General features: G+C 40.9%; 1 protein-coding gene across 1 annotated transcript; it reads left to right on the top strand.

The window, feature by feature from the left end:
* Positions 1–12,377: 12,377 nt before the first annotated feature.
* LOC139743063 (inactive pancreatic lipase-related protein 1-like) lies at positions 12,378–16,349 on the top strand. The gene is made up of 5 exons (XM_071653571.1): positions 12,378–12,522; positions 12,844–13,145; positions 13,752–13,950; positions 14,717–14,853; positions 16,032–16,349. Exons 1-5 carry the CDS (start codon positions 12,378–12,380, stop codon positions 16,347–16,349), a joined length of 1,101 nt encoding a protein of 366 aa, XP_071509672.1.
* The last annotated feature ends 2,658 nt before the right edge of the window (positions 16,350–19,007 follow it).

The raw sequence follows: 19,007 nt of genomic DNA on the forward strand, positions 1-19,007 counted from the left end.
TAATGATAAATTAGTTTTTTGGGATTTTCTTAAAATGAAAATGAGCCACTATGCAAGAAAATATTCGAAAGTTAGAGCAAAAGAAAGGCGAATGAATATTGAAAAGTTAGAAAAGGAATTAAAAACTTTAGAGCAAGATTTATTAATTACTGCTACTCCCTTAGAAATAAATAAACAATATGTTGAAAAGAAAAAATGTTGAGTGAATTATATGATATATAGATTATTGGAAGGACTTAAAGTTAGATCACGAACGGCTTGGTATGAGGATGGGAAAAGAACAAAGAATATTTTGAACTGTTAATCAAATAAAAAGAAAACATAACACATGAATTGTATAGTGAAAATAATTCTGTTATAAAATATAGAAATGAATTTTTGAAGTTAATGATTTTTTTTAAATGAAACATTATATTCAAAGAAGAAGGGTGTAGCAGAAGATGTTTTGAATGAAAGTTTCTTTTTCAAAAGTATCCCAAAATTAAGTGAGGATTTGTGAAGGAAAAATTACAATACTGGTAGATGAATGTTATGAAGTTTTAAAAGCAATGAAGAATAATAAAGCTCCAGGAAAATAATTGGTTTTCAGTTGAATTTCATATCACTTTTTGGCCACAGGCAGTATAGTTGAAGCATTGAATGAAGCGTATGATAGGGGTAATTTATCAGTATCTCAGATGCAAGGGACCATTACTTTGATAGAAAAAGATGGTAAAGATCCCCTTTACATTAAAAATTATAGACCAATTACACTCCACAAATGTGGATTATAAAATTCTTTCAAAGGCTTTAGCGAAGAGAATGAAACAAGTTTTGAGTGAGATGATACAAATGGATCAAGTGGGATATATGGAAAACAGAAATATTGGGTAAGCAATTCGACTAATAGGCGATATGATTTTTCACTGTCTGTCACAGTCATGATATAGGTTGTTATTTAATAGCTGTTGATTTTGAGAAGGCCTTTGACTCGGTGTCTCATTCGTTTATTAACCGTCTTGAAATGTTTTGGATTTGGCCCTTCTTTTTGTTCTTGGATAAAGACATGTTATACTGATATAAGTAGCTGCGTAATGAATGAGGGGTTTTCAACAGGATATTTTAAAATAGGACGTGGTGCGCGTCGCAGGGTGACCCACTATCACTCTATTTAAATTTTGGCACATGCCTTGAGAAATGAGATTACCTTATGAGGGATTGATCTTGGTGATTTTGAAGTAAATTAAGCAGATACTGTATGCTGATGATATGACAATCTTTATAAGAGATAAAGAGTCAGTTGGGCTATTACAAAATCTATTTCAGGTTTTTTTCGGAAGTTTGTGGTTTAAAGGTTGATAGGGATAAAACGAGGTTTTGGCAAGAATGAAGAGAATGCAGCACAATTTCAGTTTGGGAGTAGAGTTACAGAAATTAAGATTTTAGGGATTACATTTGCATTAGAAAGGGAAAAATGGAGGAAGTTAATCATAACGAAATATTAAGTAAAATCAAAAGACTTTTGGGATGATGGAAGCAAAGAGATCTCACCATCATGGGGAAAATTAATTTACTTAAAAGTTTCGCTTTATCTAAATTAATGTATGTGTCGTCATCCTCTGTTGTCCCAAAATGGTTATTAATTTTTGATAAAATTCAAAAAAGTTGTTTTGATTTTGTATGGAAGGGCAAGGATCCCATCAAACGAGCCATTATGTATCAGGATTACAAGGACGGTGGCTTGATAACGATGAATTTTGAATTGTTTGTTAAACTGAGAGGGTGATGTGGGTAAAAAGACTTTTGTATGGAGAACGAAATATGAGTTGGAAAGTATACTTTGACCACAGTTTCAGATCAGTAGGGGGTAGAATTTTATTTCTTTGCAACTATGAGACCAAAAAAAAAAAACTTTCACTCAAGGCACCATTGTTTTACTTAGAAATGCTAGTCGCCTGGGAGGATTTATATAACTGCAGAAATTTTGAAGAAGGGAAAATGAATCCAATTATATTTGATAACAAAGATTTTTTCATTGAAAGGGACAAGGGCATTTAATGCAGATTTATATAGGCGAAATGTTTACCATTTACAACAATTATTTGATAAAGAATCTAAAAGATCAATAAGTGATTTTCAAAGTTTAGGTTTACGAAGTGAAATATTGCCTACTTTTGGAGTCTTTATACGACGTTTCACATCATTTGCCACTGTAGGAATGTTGCTATATACCCAAGAATACAAAATCATCAACTTTGTCGATGTTTATTCCATTCAAAGATTTGTGACGTTTGTCTTGTGACATGACTTTGCATTTGCTGGGGTTGATTTTCATACCCCATCTGCTGCAGGCCTTTTCCAGTTCGTTTGTTGATACTTGTAGTTCCTCAAAGACAAGGTCCATCAGTGTGGTGTCATCTGCATATCGGATGTTGTTAATGCGCATGTCGCCCATCCGGATTCCACTGTCTAGATTTTGGAGGTCTTTCATAACAAATTCAAGAAACAAGTTGAAGAGGCTGGGGGAAAGGAGACACCCGTGTCTAACTCCTGTCACAACTTGAAACCATTCTGTGATCTTTCCGTTGACAACGACGGAACATTCCGTTTGATTATACATGCTCTCAATCAATAGTCTACCATTACCTTGTCTACACCAGTGGAGCGCAGGCATTTCCACAGGGATTCTCTCCAGATTGTGTCAAATGCAGCCTTAAAATCCACGAAATTCCAGGGAAGTGCAACATTCCTTTCTTTGGCCTTTTCAATGATTTGCCGCACAACAAATACTGCATCAGTTGTGTCACGTGACTGCCGAAAGCCACATTGTTCTTCAGTCAAGTATATATAGCTACAATTGTGTCCTAAATTCTGCTGAGGATCATTCTGCAGAATACTTTCCCTGGGATGGAAAGCAGGGTGATGGCTCTGTAATTGCTTGGTTTGAGTCTGTCTCCCTTCTTGAAAACTGGAGTTATGAGGCATTTGCTCCAGTCTTTAGGTGTTTTTCCTTCAGCCCTTGCAACATTGATGATTTTGAGTAGCAGCTGCCTCATTGGAACTCCTCCTGCTTTTAAGGTTTCAGCCGCTATTTTGTCCCATCCGCATGTTTATGAATCTCGAGGGATTTGATTGCACCTTCCACTTTTGCTAATGTGAATGGTTTACAACAGTCCTCCTTGTTTGGGGGTCTGGAATGGATTGGAGCACATTCTCATCCCTTGGAAACTGTGTGTTCAGATGAGTGCAGAAGTGTTCCTCCCAACACCACTTCTGGGGACGTCTTAAAAGAAACCTGTACTGACATTTTCTACTTGTCTGATAATTCTAATCTACATTTTTTGATGCCTACAACTGGAAAGAGAGGATTCGAAAACCCATGATAAGCCTGTATTGATTTTTGGAAAAAAAAATGAAAACGAGCAAGCCAAGGAACGATCCACACAATTTGGCATACGTCACAGGTGCCAACCTCCGACTTTAGCAAAACGAACTAGAAAGGTTCTACACATGTCAATATACTGATGAAATCTCACACGAAGTACTGCAAAAACTGTTATTTAGTAAAATTGCAATATGGAGCTGAAATAAACATGTTAAACAATATTTATCAATTTTTAAAAGGAATCTTTTCAAAAGCTTTTTATTTAGATCAAATTTGTGGGGAATATTCCAGATATGCAAAATGAAATTGGCATCATTGTCCGAACGTGCTGCCCATAGAAAACTGTGTGTAAGTAACGCGAATAACGTTGCACTAACTATGCATTGATGATGAGCGATAATGGTTCGACATCACAATTCAAACTATCTAACGAAGATGAGGACTGAGTGATTCTTAAAATCTAAATCCAAAAAATAGTCAACGGCAATCACGGTTTACGCCTAGTTAGAAGAAAACGGCACTCAGTACATATAGACTCTAGACTAGAACTATATAGGACTAGGACTAGTGAGCAGTCAAGGACCGAGAAGATTCTACTCGCCGCTCCGTCGACAGCTGTACGTGCACAGCGCTAATAATAGGCACAGCGTCTTCTCTCCTCACAGGCTGTGCGGACATCCTTAGGTAGGCTTTTCATTTGTTTTGCTCTTTAATGGCCAACAACGTCTTCTGTGATCTTGTTGGTAGTGTCTTTGAATCTAGTCCACAGCCTGTCCACATCTGTGTCAGGCAGTTGGAGGAGTGGCTCAAAGGCCCCACCTATTCTGTCTCAGAATTCTTCTGCAATAACAGGGTCGCTAAGTCTGCTACCCGAAATACGCAGTACAATGTTCACAATGGGTGGAAGAGTCTCATCACCCGACTTTCCCCTACCAGGGCCGGCAGAGCGTTTTCAAAAGTGGGGGAGGGGGGAGGGGGGCGGCACTTCCAGGTTTCATGAGCTAACAAGCAAAAAAAAAAGGTCTCCAGCGCAACTTCTGGTGCCACTTCTGGGTTTCTTCAGCTGACAAGCAAAAAAAGAGAAAAAAAGAAAAGGTCTTCAGCTCATCTCAAGTCTTCAGTGCAAAAAACCATAACCTTACCGCGCACACACTTCAAGGTCTCAATCTATTTTTTTTTTCTAGTGCCACTTTGCACGCACTTCCGGGGTAAAAAAAGTAGGGGAGCCCGGTGGTGAAACCTTATGTATTCCTGCGAAAAAAAAAGTGGGGGCCCCCATCCCCCGGTTCCGCCGGCCATGCCTACAATCTCCTGATTACAATTAATAGGAAGATTAAATGAGAACTTACCTGTTTGAAATTTAATCTTGATTTTATAAGTAAGTCGTAGAGAAGAGACTACATGTCTCATCGGGTGTAATATGAGATCCCGCTGGTCACGTGTGTGGCAATTTTTTAAAGCTGTACGAGACTACAGGATATATTGATAGGAAGATGAAGATGTTGAGAACTTTACCTGCATAAGGCTATGTAAGTCGCAGGGTGGGAAGAGGAGGGATGTAGTCTCTTCTCTACGACTTACTTATAAAATCAAGATTAAATTTCAAACAGGTAAGTTCTCATTTAATCTTCCTATTTTATTACGTAAGTCTCCGATCGAGACTACATGTCTCATCGGGTGTAATATGAGATTTCAAAGCCCTGTAGTCACGTACAGAACAATACATCTGTAAGCCATCAACGGCATCACTACAGACAGACATACCTGTGCACTCTGTGCAGACTGCCATTCCATATGCAGACTGAAGTTGCCAAGTCACATTTTCAGTAAAGCCTGGGCAAATTGGTTAGTATCTTGTAAGGGCTTGCAATAAAACTTGCGGAATGTCTTCTCAGCCACCCATCCAGCCCTTGAGAGGATTTCTGACACAGGCACCTCACTCCTTTGTGCTGCTGACGTAGAGGCCGCCCTTGTGGAGTGAGCACTGAAGATCTGTGTATCGACACCAGCGTCATGTAGGACAGTCTTAATCCAACGTGCAATTGTTTGCTTTGATGCACGACGGTGAGGCTTCTTATAAGCTACTAACAAATGTCTCTCCATCCCTCTTAGATTCTGTGTCCGCTGCACATACTCTTTCATATAATTCACTATGCACAATCTCCTATCTGGAGGGTACGCATTTAGTGTGACACTGAATCCCGTATTTCCAGGCTTGTTTTGTTTCAGTGTGTTCTCAAAAGAAATCTCAACAGATGATTTTTTCCACCTCATCCTGTCCAGGTGGATAACATGAAGAGACTGCACCCTTTGTGCAGCAACAAGTGCTATCAGCATAGTCAATTTCTGAGTAAGTTGCTTCAGATTAAGTGCCTTGGATGGAGACAGCTTTCTGAGGTAGTCCAAGACGACTTTAACATCCCAGATAGAAGAGTAGCGAGGAGCAGGCGGCTTTAAATGAAAAACTCCTTTCATAAACCTATTTACGAGTGGGTGCGACTCAAGAGGCTGTCGTCCACCATCAACTATGAGAAACGTGGAAAGGGCACTCCTGGCTGTATTCAGGCTACTGTATCCAACTTTTTCTTTGTCTAACATATTTGTAAGAAATGCAAGGACATCACAAACTTGGACATTCAAATAATTAATGTGTCTCTCTGCACAAAATCTTTTCCATTTTCTGATGTACACCTGGTACTGTGCTTTAGTGGATCCTTTCCACGACGCAGCTATGATGTCTATTGTCCTTTGTGTGAGGCCCTGCTCTGCGTAAAGTCCCTTCCAAGCCTGCAACATAATAGAGACAAGTGATTATTCAAAGGATGTGGGGTGCCTGAAACTGGTTGACATAATAATGTCTTACTCTTTCGAATTAACATGGGTTCCTCAACCAGCATACTCTTAAGGATAGGGTACCAAACCTGTGTTGGCCAATTGGGCACCACTAAAATCCCACATGCCTTATCCTTCTGAATTTTCTGCAAGCACATTGGCACTAGATTGAATGGGGGAAAGGCATAAAACTCCCACTGACTCCAATCAACTGTGAAGGCATCTACTGCCCAGGCCTCTGGTTCAGGCCTCCAAGAAATATATCGGTCTACCTGTTTATTTAGGCGGGAGGCAAACATGTCAATTTCAGGCACACCAAATCTCCTGATTATTCGTTGAAATATGCTCTTATTCAACATCCATTCTGTGTCCGAGAATTTTCGAGACATGCGATCTGCTTCAATATTCAATCGCCCAGGTAGGTGAGCAGCTGTAAGCCAGATGTCCTTACTAATACACCATTCCCAAATATCAATGGCCATTTGATTACATTCAGGAGATTTTGTGCCACCCATATTGTTCAGATATGCGACAGCCGTTATGTTATCTGCTCTAACAAGTACATGATTGCTCCTTTTCTCTGAGCAAAAGGCTTTTAGCCCATGACTAACTGCTACCATTTCTAGCAGGTTAATTTTATTCTGATTTGCCTCTTTCAACTCATCACTATTCCATCTGCCACCTGTTGAAGTGCACAGATTTGTTGCCCCCCAGCCTTTACCACTGGCATCTGTGTGGATTTCCACATCTGGTTTTGCCCTCTGCATTGGGCTAAACTGTGACTCAAGGTTCCATATCCACCACTGTCATGGATGCTTTCTCTTGACAAGGTCATATGCCTATCGAAACGTCCCTTGTTCCTTGCAAGGGCAAGAATCTTGTCTTTCTCTAAGGCTCTATAATAGAGAGGGCCATATTGTACTGCTGGGAATGATGCCACTAGTTGTCCAATAACTTTTGCAACTGTTCTGATAACAGGTTTCTCAGTAGCCAACAGTTCTTTACAAGACTGCTTTATGTTCTCCTGTTTTTCTTTTGGAAGCCTAACACTCATATCCAGAGTGTTCAGATTGAAACCCAGAAAGGTAATCTCATGAGTAGGCTCTAAAACTGATTTTTCAGGGTGAACAATAAACCCCAAATTTGATAGCAACTTAGTAGTTGCGCTCACTGCTGCCTGCATTTCCTCGGCAGTTTTTGCAATGATAAGTGTATCATCTAGATATGCAATTACAATGTGGCCCTGCTCCCTGAGCGTTGCCAAAACAGGCTTTAGCAGTTTTGTAAAGAGCCTTGGTGCTGAACTAAGCCCATTGGGAAGTGCTTGAAATTGCCATAACCTTCCCTGCCATGTAAATCTCAGGAATTTTCGAGAATCTGGGTGGATAGGAACCGTGAAGTATGCGTCTCGGAGATCGACTGAAGCTAAATAATCTCCCGGAGAAATAAGCGGTAGAGCTGTCTTGATATTATCCATCTTAAAATGCTGATACAAAATACTCTTGTTTAATTCTGTCAAATCCAAGATGACCCTGAGGCCGCCATTCTTCTTTGGCCTTGTGAAAATATTTGATATGAATTCCCCTTATACATGTTCACATGCTTCTATGACATTTTTCTCAACCAGCTTGTTGATTTCTTCCTGAATCGAGGCCATTTCCTCAGAATTTCTTTTGAATTCATGAAGGGGTTTTTCCCTACAAGGGGGATATTTAGCTGAGTCAAATTCAAGCTTGTAGCCCTGTACAGCTTGCAAAATATATGTATCAGATGTAAGCTCTCCCCAGTTGTGCATATGTAGCCAATATCATTGACATTAGATGTTATTGTCTCCCTTACCTCATCACTGTTTGGGAGTTGCTCTATTTCATCCTGCCCTGCCCTTGGCCGAGCTTCCGGTACTGTGGGGCTTGGCGTCCCTCTCGAGACGCTGTCGGGGTAAACGTATGGGGAGCTTGTGGGGTCCTCTTCCTCCACTGGTTTCGTTGGCCTAAAAAAGGCCTAGATGTGCTCCCTGACGAATCCGCGTAGGATGTCCGCGACACCCAACCAGCTTCCTTGTATCTGCGTTGAGACCCTTGGCTTGGGTAGGGGTGATAGGCCGGCTTGGGTCTTTTAAACCCGCCTCTCATCACTCCGGCCGCCGCTTTGTGCTGGTCTTGCAAGTCCTTTACTTGCTTGCCCAAGTCATCCCCAAAGAGATACTTGGTTACAGGGTTTGTTGGTTTGCAGAGATGAGTAAATTTCGTGTTCAGATCCGGCTTGATCAATTCTTTACGAAGAGCATTCATCTCAAAGTTTGCGTTGCACAACAAAGCTAGAACGTCTTGCTGTTATCATGTTTCTTCTTTCCTGATTTCTTCCTTCTTTCCTTCATTATCTTTTCCTTCATTTTCAGCTTATCCTGCTGTTCCTTATTGGAGGCCCCTTAACTCTCATTTACGATTTCTAAACCACTGCAAACAGCTCGGTAACCAGGACTTTTATCCGAACGGTGGCCAGGAGCAGCCCGGGTGCGACCACGCTGTTGCCTGAAGCCACTCACGGGCCATAGAACTCTTCACGGAAAGCCTATCACGGACAGGCGGTCAGTTCCGCTCAACCCGGAAGGCCCGCACTTGGAAAAACCTCCTGGCGAGCGGTCATTACCTGGAATGCGGGGATGTTGTGGACACTCCTTGCCCAGAGATGGGGTACTGGTCAAACTGGACACTTGGAGCTGGAGCGTTTTATCTGGAAACCCATGGGCAGTCCCCTTTCTCGCAAAACTGAAAGCCGATGATTATTGCATGGAAATGAAGGATCAACCATATCGTGCAATCTGCAGTGACTGGTTGTAATATCACTAGATTCATATTCAGACTTCTTTACTTCTCATTATTATTATATGAAAATTATATTTATAGCCAAAAAGGAAAAAAGGAATACTTCAAGACTTTTACGTAATCATGATTACGTCTCATAATTGTTTATAAGGAAAACATTCGTTGTTTTAATTGTAATCATTGTCAATCTATTTCGCTGTATAACGGCCGTCTCATTTGTATGTTAACTGACGTTCTCTTGCTCAATGAAAATAAACTTTGAATTGAATTGAATTGAATTGAATTGAATTGAATCCTATGCAGGAGATGTGTGGTGACCATGGTATCAACAGTGATTAATCGCCTTATCTGATCTGTAAAATACGTGTTAGCCGTTCTTTTTCAAAGATCACTGTTTGTGGAAACAAGAGAAACTCTTATCTAATTATTTATACATTCGCTGCTCTGTTGAACTTTGGTCATTATTTTGTGTCTTCTCATTCTTTTGCTTTTTCTATGTATTTGCCTCTTTAAATCCTGTAGATTCTCGCAGATTTGTGTGTGTGTGTGTGCGTGTGTGTTTGTGTGTTTAGGGGACTGGACATGTGCAAGTGACGTGATGTAGGGTGCTTTTATTATACGTACAGCGTGCGAGTAAAAAAACACCTCGTGTTAATCAGCCCTCTGTAAGATGACAAAATCGTAACTAAAGGTCTCCGAGAGGTGTGATGCCGTTACGGCTTCTTCAAGTGGCAGGCTGTTCCATCACTACCTCACTGTGCGGGGATAGAAGGATCGTTGGTGCTGTTCAATCCTGGCGTGTTGAACGGTGCAGCAAAGTGAATGTGAATATGCCTCGTCAGTCTGGTTGCTGGCGCACTCGTAAAAATATTATACAGGTTAAACTTTGCACCTTTGCGTGTGACACAATCGTAGCGCTTCGCGGGGTGCAACTTTGTACCTTTAAAATGTGCTCTCTGGCCTGAAAGGTGCAAAGTACAGCCGGAAAGGGGCTATGTTATTGTGTCGCACGTAAAGATGCAAAGTTGATCGTGTTTTTCTGACGGAGTGTGTGGTGTAAGTATTGACTTGTGCTAAAATCTGCGAGGGAGTTGTGCGTCTTGTATCTTTTACAATATTCTCTGTTTTAGTCAGTTTGATGATAAAAATAGAGTTTTCGTTTAAGATAGGAATACTGCCACAAAGTCTGGATGCTGTGCAACCTTTGCTTCCCGTAGGCCGTTTCCTTGTAGGAATGCAAAAAGACGTATGCTATGACGTAATCAACCATTGTTCGCTGTGAGTTTGCAGTTTGCATATTAAGTAAATCAAGGGAGGTGGAAGCCACTTCCCTGGTTGGATATAGTCTATGGATTATGCCAATTTGGACTGCATTAAGTGTAGGCCGTACATGACATGACAATGAAAAATAGATGGACGAAGATTTAAAACTGAATTATAGAATGTTATCCGACCATTCAGTTTAGCGTTTATTTTTCTTTATAGTGCTTTCATTTCATCCTGTCCCCCTCCTCTAATTCCACCCCCTTCACCCCTCTGTAATTTTTTTTTAAAACTTTGTTTATAGGGCTTTTCATTTCCTTGTCACCATCGGTGTGGCTGTCATTGAACAAACAGATTACCCAGGTGAAAGTTAATCATAATGGCTGTATTCAGATAGAAACACACGTTTGTCCAATTGGTGAAATTCTTCCGTCGAGATGTTTTTACAATGTATTGAAACTGACTGACAAGTTGTCCTACATCGACGTAAATATAAGCACTGAATTGATGGCCATATATACTTTTGTCATAGCCATGACAAAAGTATGGGTAATATGTATGCCCGTGATTTCTTTTGTCACGGCTACTCCTATACACTAAAACACTGATCAATAATCATTGAACAGTGTTTATTAACGTCGATGCAGGACAATTTGTCAATGATCAATTGCAATTAAAATGCACGTTTATCTGCAAATTACGTCGTCTAAAGTTCCCCTATGCCAGCTAATGGCGACAACAATCGTGTTTCAATGGCAGCAGTTCACCTCCTGTCTTCCGTAGCGAGCTTTTCTTTTATTGTGAGTACTGCAGGGAGAGAGGGAGAGAGAGAGAAAAAAAAAAAGAGACAAACATTTCGGCTAGTGAGCATCAAGCGCACCTCGAAGTACATGAACCCATTCCGCCGCACATGACTGGGTTTGTACAGAAGAAGGAACGTAGTCTTGCTTTGTTGCTGGTTGACAGGGCTTAGGACCCTATAGCTTTACAAGCACTCTGCTCTCCAGTTCCAATATAGTGACTAGATTACAATGCTACGGTGCAGACAAGACTGTGGAATGGCCCAGACCAGGACATTCTTCTTCGTTCAGGACCCTGTTGCACAAAAAGGTATAACCAAACATAAGTCAGGTTTTAGCCAATCAGAATTGAGTATTCAGAGGCGTGTGTTTGATTTTCTGTCTTCTTTTTGATCAAAACTTTTATGCTCTACAGGGTCCAAGAAACACCGTCCAACTTACAATATCATGTGGAAACTTGTAAAGTGTAACTAAAGAGCACAACTGCGCATCAGAACGTATTACGGCTCCTCAACACATGGGTGTTTAGAGAAAACTATAAGCTGCGCATGGGTATACTGTGACAAGTGACGGTCCGTCTCCCTTGGTTCGGATTGGAGGGAAGGAGAGATAGGATCTGAGGATCTGCAGAGGTATACCTTTCGTGCAAGAAGCTGTCATTCTTAACGTGAGTACATGTATATTATTTTTGTAGTCTGCCACATAGCGCTCGTACCTTTGGTAGTAGCGGTGAAAGTGTCGAATGTCTTAAATGACTTGGTTTGTATCCATTTTTTTTTCCTTTCATAAAGAAGGCCTACGTGCAGGGGGGGGGGGGGGGAGGAGGAGGGAGGGAGGGGGTACAGCGCTAACCCCAAGGGTCTCCGAGCTCCCGAGTCTGGTTTCCAGACCCTTTATCAACTGTACTCCTTTTACAAAATGCACCCGCCGCGGCTAGACGAAGTCGCCGATCACGACGAAGGCAATGGCAGGTCTAAAAAAAGAAAACTGCTCATATCTTGATTCTGGTTTTGTTTTAAAGTCACTAGATTTTGACAGTAGGTAAAGAAAGAAACGTCTACAGGACCACCGAGCTGAACCTGCTACTTCTTATGTCATTAAAGGGCGTGAATATTCTGGGAAGGAACTTAGTACGAGCAGACGGTCTGGAAGCCAGACTATAAGGTCTCCCCTTCGTAGTAATATTAAAGTTACACCTCTACGCCATTCCAACGAAAGTGGCGAATATCATTGGTGACGAAATAATAAATGCTGATTACGTCATCATCGTCCCTAGAGCCGAGGAGACGGACGATGACCAGGAGAAGCCTTCTGACGCTCTTGAGACAACACACACCACACAACTTAGAGAACGCATTGACAGTAGCCTTGTCTGTCGCCCTCTACGTTTCCATCGGCTCCACGATTGTCTCCGAGATGCTCGTCAGTGACATCCTGGGTAAGTTAGGCCTACATTAGGTCCATCATTATATCCTTCATACATCATAGCTGTCACTAACTCTTCGTCTTTTAGTCTCTTTCTGATCCTATAACTGCTCTGAGATAGAAAATAAGTCGGAAAAGTTTTAAAGTATTGGGATGTTTCTTTATGAGAACTGGTTAGAGGTGATTATTGATGACTGTAAATTCCTCAATAGAATCCGCAGCCAACTGGAAACTATCAAGAACGCAACAAAAAGTCACAGAAATTGAAGATTGTTCTTCCAGAATCTTAAGCACGGTGAAGGAGCAAAACTATATTTTGTTGTGCTTGGCTCAGATTCGCTACCGATGTCATCGCGTCAGAATGTGTGCTACGAAGATGATCTTTGCCTCCAGGCAACGTCACCTGGTTGCCATCATCGCTTGCCCCAGTCCCCTGAGGCTATAAATACGAGATTCACACTCTTCACGAGAGACACCAGAGAAACGGCTGGCGAGAGTCTATGCCCTTTTGATCCATTAAGTGTACATTTATCATGTTTCGATCCAAGCAAGGAAACAAAGATTGCCATTCATGGGTTTCGGGACACGGCGGTGTACCCGTTGTGGGTTCGGCTACGGACGGCACTTCTCAACGCGGTAAGAATCCTGGCCATGACGTCATAATGAAGTTTTTTCTATGTGTTTGTTTTGTTTGTTATTTGTCTAAGTTACCGAGATGAGTTTGATGAGAGGAACAACATAAAGGGACTTTTAACCCATGTACACATATTTAGTGTATAATAATGTGGATTCAGTAAGTGTTTGATATCAGTGGAGCACTTTTGTGACAATAATAAGGAAAATCGCGCGGCAGACCATCTGTACATGACTAGTCTAAAGTACGACACTTATACAGAAAACAACATTATGATTCTATGAAAGAAATTGTCAAGTGAGATCGAAATTGCTGATCTATTATCAACAAACCTGTCGCAAATAAGGAACCAGCGGAATTCGAACCTATCATCTATGTACAGCTCTTCGGGCAGGGATACTACCACCAGGCTATCCCTGGTTACTAGCAGCTACACAATGAATTATAGATCAGCAGTTGCAATCTTACAAATTCGTTTGTACAGAGGAAGACAATTTCCATACCAAATACCTTACCCCTCTGCTTTACTCTCTTTTTTTTTCATTTAACATTATGATAATTCAAAAGACTTCAACGTTATAATAAGAGGTTTCTTTTTCTTCTTGAAGGAGGACTTCAATGTCATTCTCGTCGACTGGAGCGACAGTGCCTTCACGTTCGACTACGGCCAGAGCAGGGCAGACATACGCGTGGTCGGTCTCCTGGTCGCTCGCCTGGTCGAAATGATTAGCATCGAGACAGGAGCTCCGTTTGATAGCATGCACCTCATCGGGCACAGCCTCGGGGCGCACGCCGCCGGCTACGCTGGTAAAGCTAGCAATCAGCCCCTCGGACGAATTACTGGTACACTATTGACACTTTTTACATCATACTTAGTGAGTTTCAAGCAATGCTACAAGGAATGTAAGGACCCAAATAGCATTTTATAAATTTTTTAGTACTACAGTGTAGTAATAGTTTTGAAAGTCTGTTGTCTGCGTATATATGAGTAATCATTGTCGATAAAGAAAAGCAAGAACTCAACGATTCTACTTGTCTTCATCTTCAGTTTATGAAATTACGTCATTACTGTGATTATATCGAAGGAAAGGTCTAAAAATTAGAAAAAGAAATGCAATGAAAAGCCATTGGATGTAGGCCTAACTGCGCTGTTCGCGTCTTTGACGTGACTACTTATATTTTGATGAAACACCCATATTTTTATGTATATTTCACAATGCCTAATATCATACCTTGGTGCATTATCATTAACAACATAGTGCAGTTGTTTCTATTGTTACTAGATTGACTTTTATAACATTCACCATCATTATCATCATATCATTCCTCATCATTATCAGCATTATAATTGTCGCTGTGTTTGTGGCAAATATAGGTCCCTACATCACTATCTATCCGAATTGTCAGTATCACATTGACATTAACAATGGTGTCATTACTACTATATCGCTTTTATGTATCACTGCTCTGATCATTATTATCAATGTACAAATGTATTCATTTTTATCACAATCGTTATTATTTCAACTAGTGTGATTCTCGTTTATTTGTTTATTACCGTTGTCGTTACAAGGACTAGATCCGGCTTGCCTAGGGTTCAGTGGTTCGTACGGCTCGCCGGAGTGCAGACTAGACAAGCAGGACGCCCTCTTTGTCGACGTTATTCACACCAGCTCTGGGTCTTTGTTTGGCGTCGGGACTCGAGAGAAGGTGAAACGGTTGTTAGTGAAACAAACAAACAAACAAACAAACCAATTGAATGGCAACTAAAAGTAAAAAGTATTGCCATATATTCACTCGACATCATGATGATGTGAGCAGCTCTTTAGTGTTAAGAATGAGAAAGCTGGGCCCTGTTTCATAAAGATTAAGCGTAAGTTGCAATCAATCGCAAATTGCGTTTCATAAACAACTTTGCGATTTATTACGATTTATCGCAAGCAACGCTCAATCTACTGCAAGTATACACTTGATTTTTCTTGAAATCAAGCGTAAGTGTTTTTTATGAAACAGTGCTTACGGTCAATATTGAACTTACGCTCGATTCAACGAGTTACACTCAATAAATAGAGCGTAAAATCAATCGCAACTCTCTACGAAACAGGCCCCTGGAACGGTGTCGTCATTATTCAATGGGCAAGTTCGTACATGGCCCCTCAAAGACCATCCTCGGGACAGTTTGGGGAAAAGGGGGAGACAGGACAGATTGAAGGAAGATTGCCGAGGTGAAGAGTGTCCACGATGCTGTATTCGGGACCTATATCATGATTGTTTGGAAAAGATTTGAAAACTACGCCTAACTGAAAATATTTCCGGGAAAAATACTAAAGGACCCCCTATTTCAAAGATTTTTTTTTTTTTTTTTTTTGGGGGGGGGGATTTTTTTTTTCCTCCGAATTGAACCCCTAAAATATACCACTTTTCCTGGAAAATCGGGAACGCGCAAACTGTACAGATGTCCACCTAAGTTGGGGGGGAGGGGGTGTAGACAAGGAAAGCAGAGGGAAAAGAAATGATAAACGGAAAATTTTGTGGAATAGTCGAGAATGTCATTTTGTCCAAAACCCGGGTGCTTGTTTATAGAGCTAGGAGGTAGAAGCTTTTGTGTGACGCTGTGTCAATAAATAGTACCTTGATGAACACGGAGGGCTGTAACAGAAACCATTGCTCCGTAAGTAGTTAACGATTTAGCAGTGATCTCTATAGTGCTGATACACAAGAATGTTATTCGTCATTCTGTATCACGTTTGTATTTTGTTGCGAGTACTAATGTCGAGACAACCAGACAACTTTCTAACAAGAGGAGGGCATACTGGGTCAATATGATCATTTCATTTCAAGTGTTATCATCAATTTGTAGTAATTATTTCATGTCCGTTCCTCCACAGCTCGGCCACCAAGACTTCTACCCGAACGGCGGCGGAAATCAGCCGGGCTGCCACGGCAATCCTCTAAACTTGTACTGCGACCACTTGCGCGCTGTCGAACTCTTCACGGAGAGTGTATCGCCTTCTAACATGTCTACTGGTCGTTTTCAGTCCAAGCTTCAAGCAGCCACGCTCTCAGAGCTGGAGAGCGGCAAATTTCGCGAGTGCAATCATGACACCCCTTGTCCCCAGATGGGGTACAGAGCGGACCGACGAGTGGGAGAAGGGGTGTTTTACTTGGAGACCAATGGGACACCGCCCTTTTCTCAAGAGACTTGAATGTATTCAAGAGGAGGTGAATGTGGTTACTCCTTGACGACAGTCTTATGATATTGTATGTTTTCATGCAGCAGATAATTTCTCAGGTGCCGCTGGAAGTAACGCTCATTGACAAGCGAGTCTTCATCAATGACCTCTAGAGGTGAATAAATTATTGGATTACGTCATGATAGCTTGTCACGACCGATTTAACCTGAGTTCGGAAAAGAAAGATGATCGTATTTCATTCTAGTTTTTAAGTCAAAAATATCAAATATTTTAAGCCTTTTAAATAGCTCGCACATAATATTGTACCCCGTCTTTACAAACCACAAAAGTCAGGGTAGCCTTCCTACCGGGCCTTCCTAGGACTCTCGAAGAACATTGTTACCTCTTTTCAGTAAACGCACAGTCCAGTGGACAGCCTCCGGGTGCCTCCGGGTGCCTCCGGAGGGTACCCGGGTAAGCAGTCTGTTATCTCAGTCTCGAGTTATGGCGCCAAATCCATTAGACTATACCCCGGGCTTTCGCCAGATCGCCAGTGATGGTTCCGATCCCTATAGTAGCAGGTTTACTGGTACTTCATATTTTCCATTCAAATTAATATAATGTGTCTTCCGTCAAGTTGGTTTTATCGCAACTGATGGACGAATAAAATGCTTTTTCATCGACATCACTGATTGAATCGTTATTAGATCGATTTGTGCTATGCATAAAAGACTCGTAGAGTTTACTCGCACCAGAATTTTCAGGGATTCTTTAGTGTAAGCAGTTGTTCAGAAGTGTAAGCTGGCGTGGAACTCGCTATAACTCGCAACTGCAACTATTCAACATTGAATAGTATGCCGAGATAAGTTTACGTTATGAGTTATGAATCAAAGCTGCAAACGATGCAAATACAGGTCTTACTTGCCTAATAATAATTATCTTGTCTTCTTGCCATAATATTATTGGAAGTGATGAAGCCATGGAGAGTTCCAAAAATATATGCATTGGGTTTGCACAGTATAGGTACCATAAGTGAATAGCAGTATCCTCTGGGCCTATATACTCATGAGTTATTAACGATCTTGAAGCTGCGGAGCTTGCCAGTATACGTAGACATATTTATGTACCACGGTAGTTCTTTATCACAGTGACCGCGCGGTTAAAAGGAATGGCATAGTATTGGTGGAGATGAGGATTGGGCTTTTAACTTTTTTTGTGAGATACCAAGAAACAACTTATGGAATAGTACAGGTATACCATTCTAAGAGGAATTAAAAGTTCATTTAATGAAAATCGGCTTTGGAATGGCTGAAATGGCTGAAAAAACAAAGTAAAACAAAGTGATGGATTTAAATAAAAGGTGGGACCTTTTATTAGGATCGCTCTGTTTGGATATCCTCAGCCATTTCAAAACAAATTTTCCTTAGATAAACGTTGAATTCTTTGTGAAATTGCATGCTCTTTAATATTTTATAAAAAGTTTCTCATTATCTCACCAAAAAAAATGTTAGAAACCTGAAGTTAGGTCTAAACCAAAACTATACGATCCTTTCAAAGCGACCGACAACAAAGAAGAACATTTTGAAAACGAAGTGGAAATCACAAACCCTTTTCAGTCAATCAGTAACACAGAAATAATACGATTTCATTGATTTCTTCCTTGCCCATTGATGCACACTTATAATGTGTGGATTTGATTGATATCCTGAACTTGAACTGACTAAAAAAAATGTTTGAACTGAAGTACATTGTACTTCTCATTTGTTTTTGTTTGTTTGATGGGGTATGTTTGTTTGCTTGCTTGCTTGTTACTTGTTTGTTTTTTCCCCTATTTTGCAGAAAGATTTAACTGAGCGCATACCTTTGTTGGAAACTTCGATCTATTGGCATGGTCACGTGATGGAGAGGAAGAGAGAGAGAGAGAGAGAGAAAGAAAGAAAGAAAGAAATTAAATAGAAAGATGAATAGATAGATATAGTGGCAGCAGGGAGCTATGTAGCGACAACCGACTAGCCTGATAGAGAAGTGACAGCACAAACCCAAGTCCATACTGCTAAGAGCCACAGACTCGAGGTCCGAAAGCTTATTAAACGGGTTAATGCAGTTACCCCGACGTCGTCCACTGGTGTCAGTGTATTCGGTTATTACTGATGCATTTTTATTATGATTATGTATTATGGAAGGGAGGGAAATACTGGTGGCCCAAAAACATGTGGCACATTCTGACAACTAAACAAATCACCACCACTTAAAGTAACACCCCCCCCCCCAAAAAAACAAACAAACAAACAAACAAACAAACAAACAAACTTATTCTTCCCTCGCCTTAAGCGCCATCATCCCCAGCCTCGACCCATCTTCTCTTTCCAACGTGGGCTGAACAGGCCACACCCACTTTGTACATAATTGGTTATTTATGCATATCCCTGACATTATGCTTGCGTATTATTATGTGTAATAATATATCATATCATGTGCATGATAAAGGCCTTGTACACAAAAAGGGAGGTCAACGGTCTTTCCTGCATGACTTCGTTGTCTTCTTTTTATTCTTGTCCATTTCATTTGCGTCTAATTGTATATGTTTATCTTTGTAGGCGTTTTTGTGGTTATTCTTCTTCCACTGGCTTCCTTTTCTCTCTTCTTCTCCTTCGTTTTCATTTCAACTTCAAATCAACAGTTTACCACCAT

Source organism: Diadema antillarum, unplaced genomic scaffold (genome assembly GCF_040938485.1).
Source record: "Diadema antillarum isolate AM-2024a unplaced genomic scaffold, OU_Dant_1.0 seq00001043_RagTag, whole genome shotgun sequence".
Classification (NCBI taxonomy): Eukaryota; Metazoa; Echinodermata; class Echinoidea; order Diadematoida; family Diadematidae; genus Diadema; species Diadema antillarum.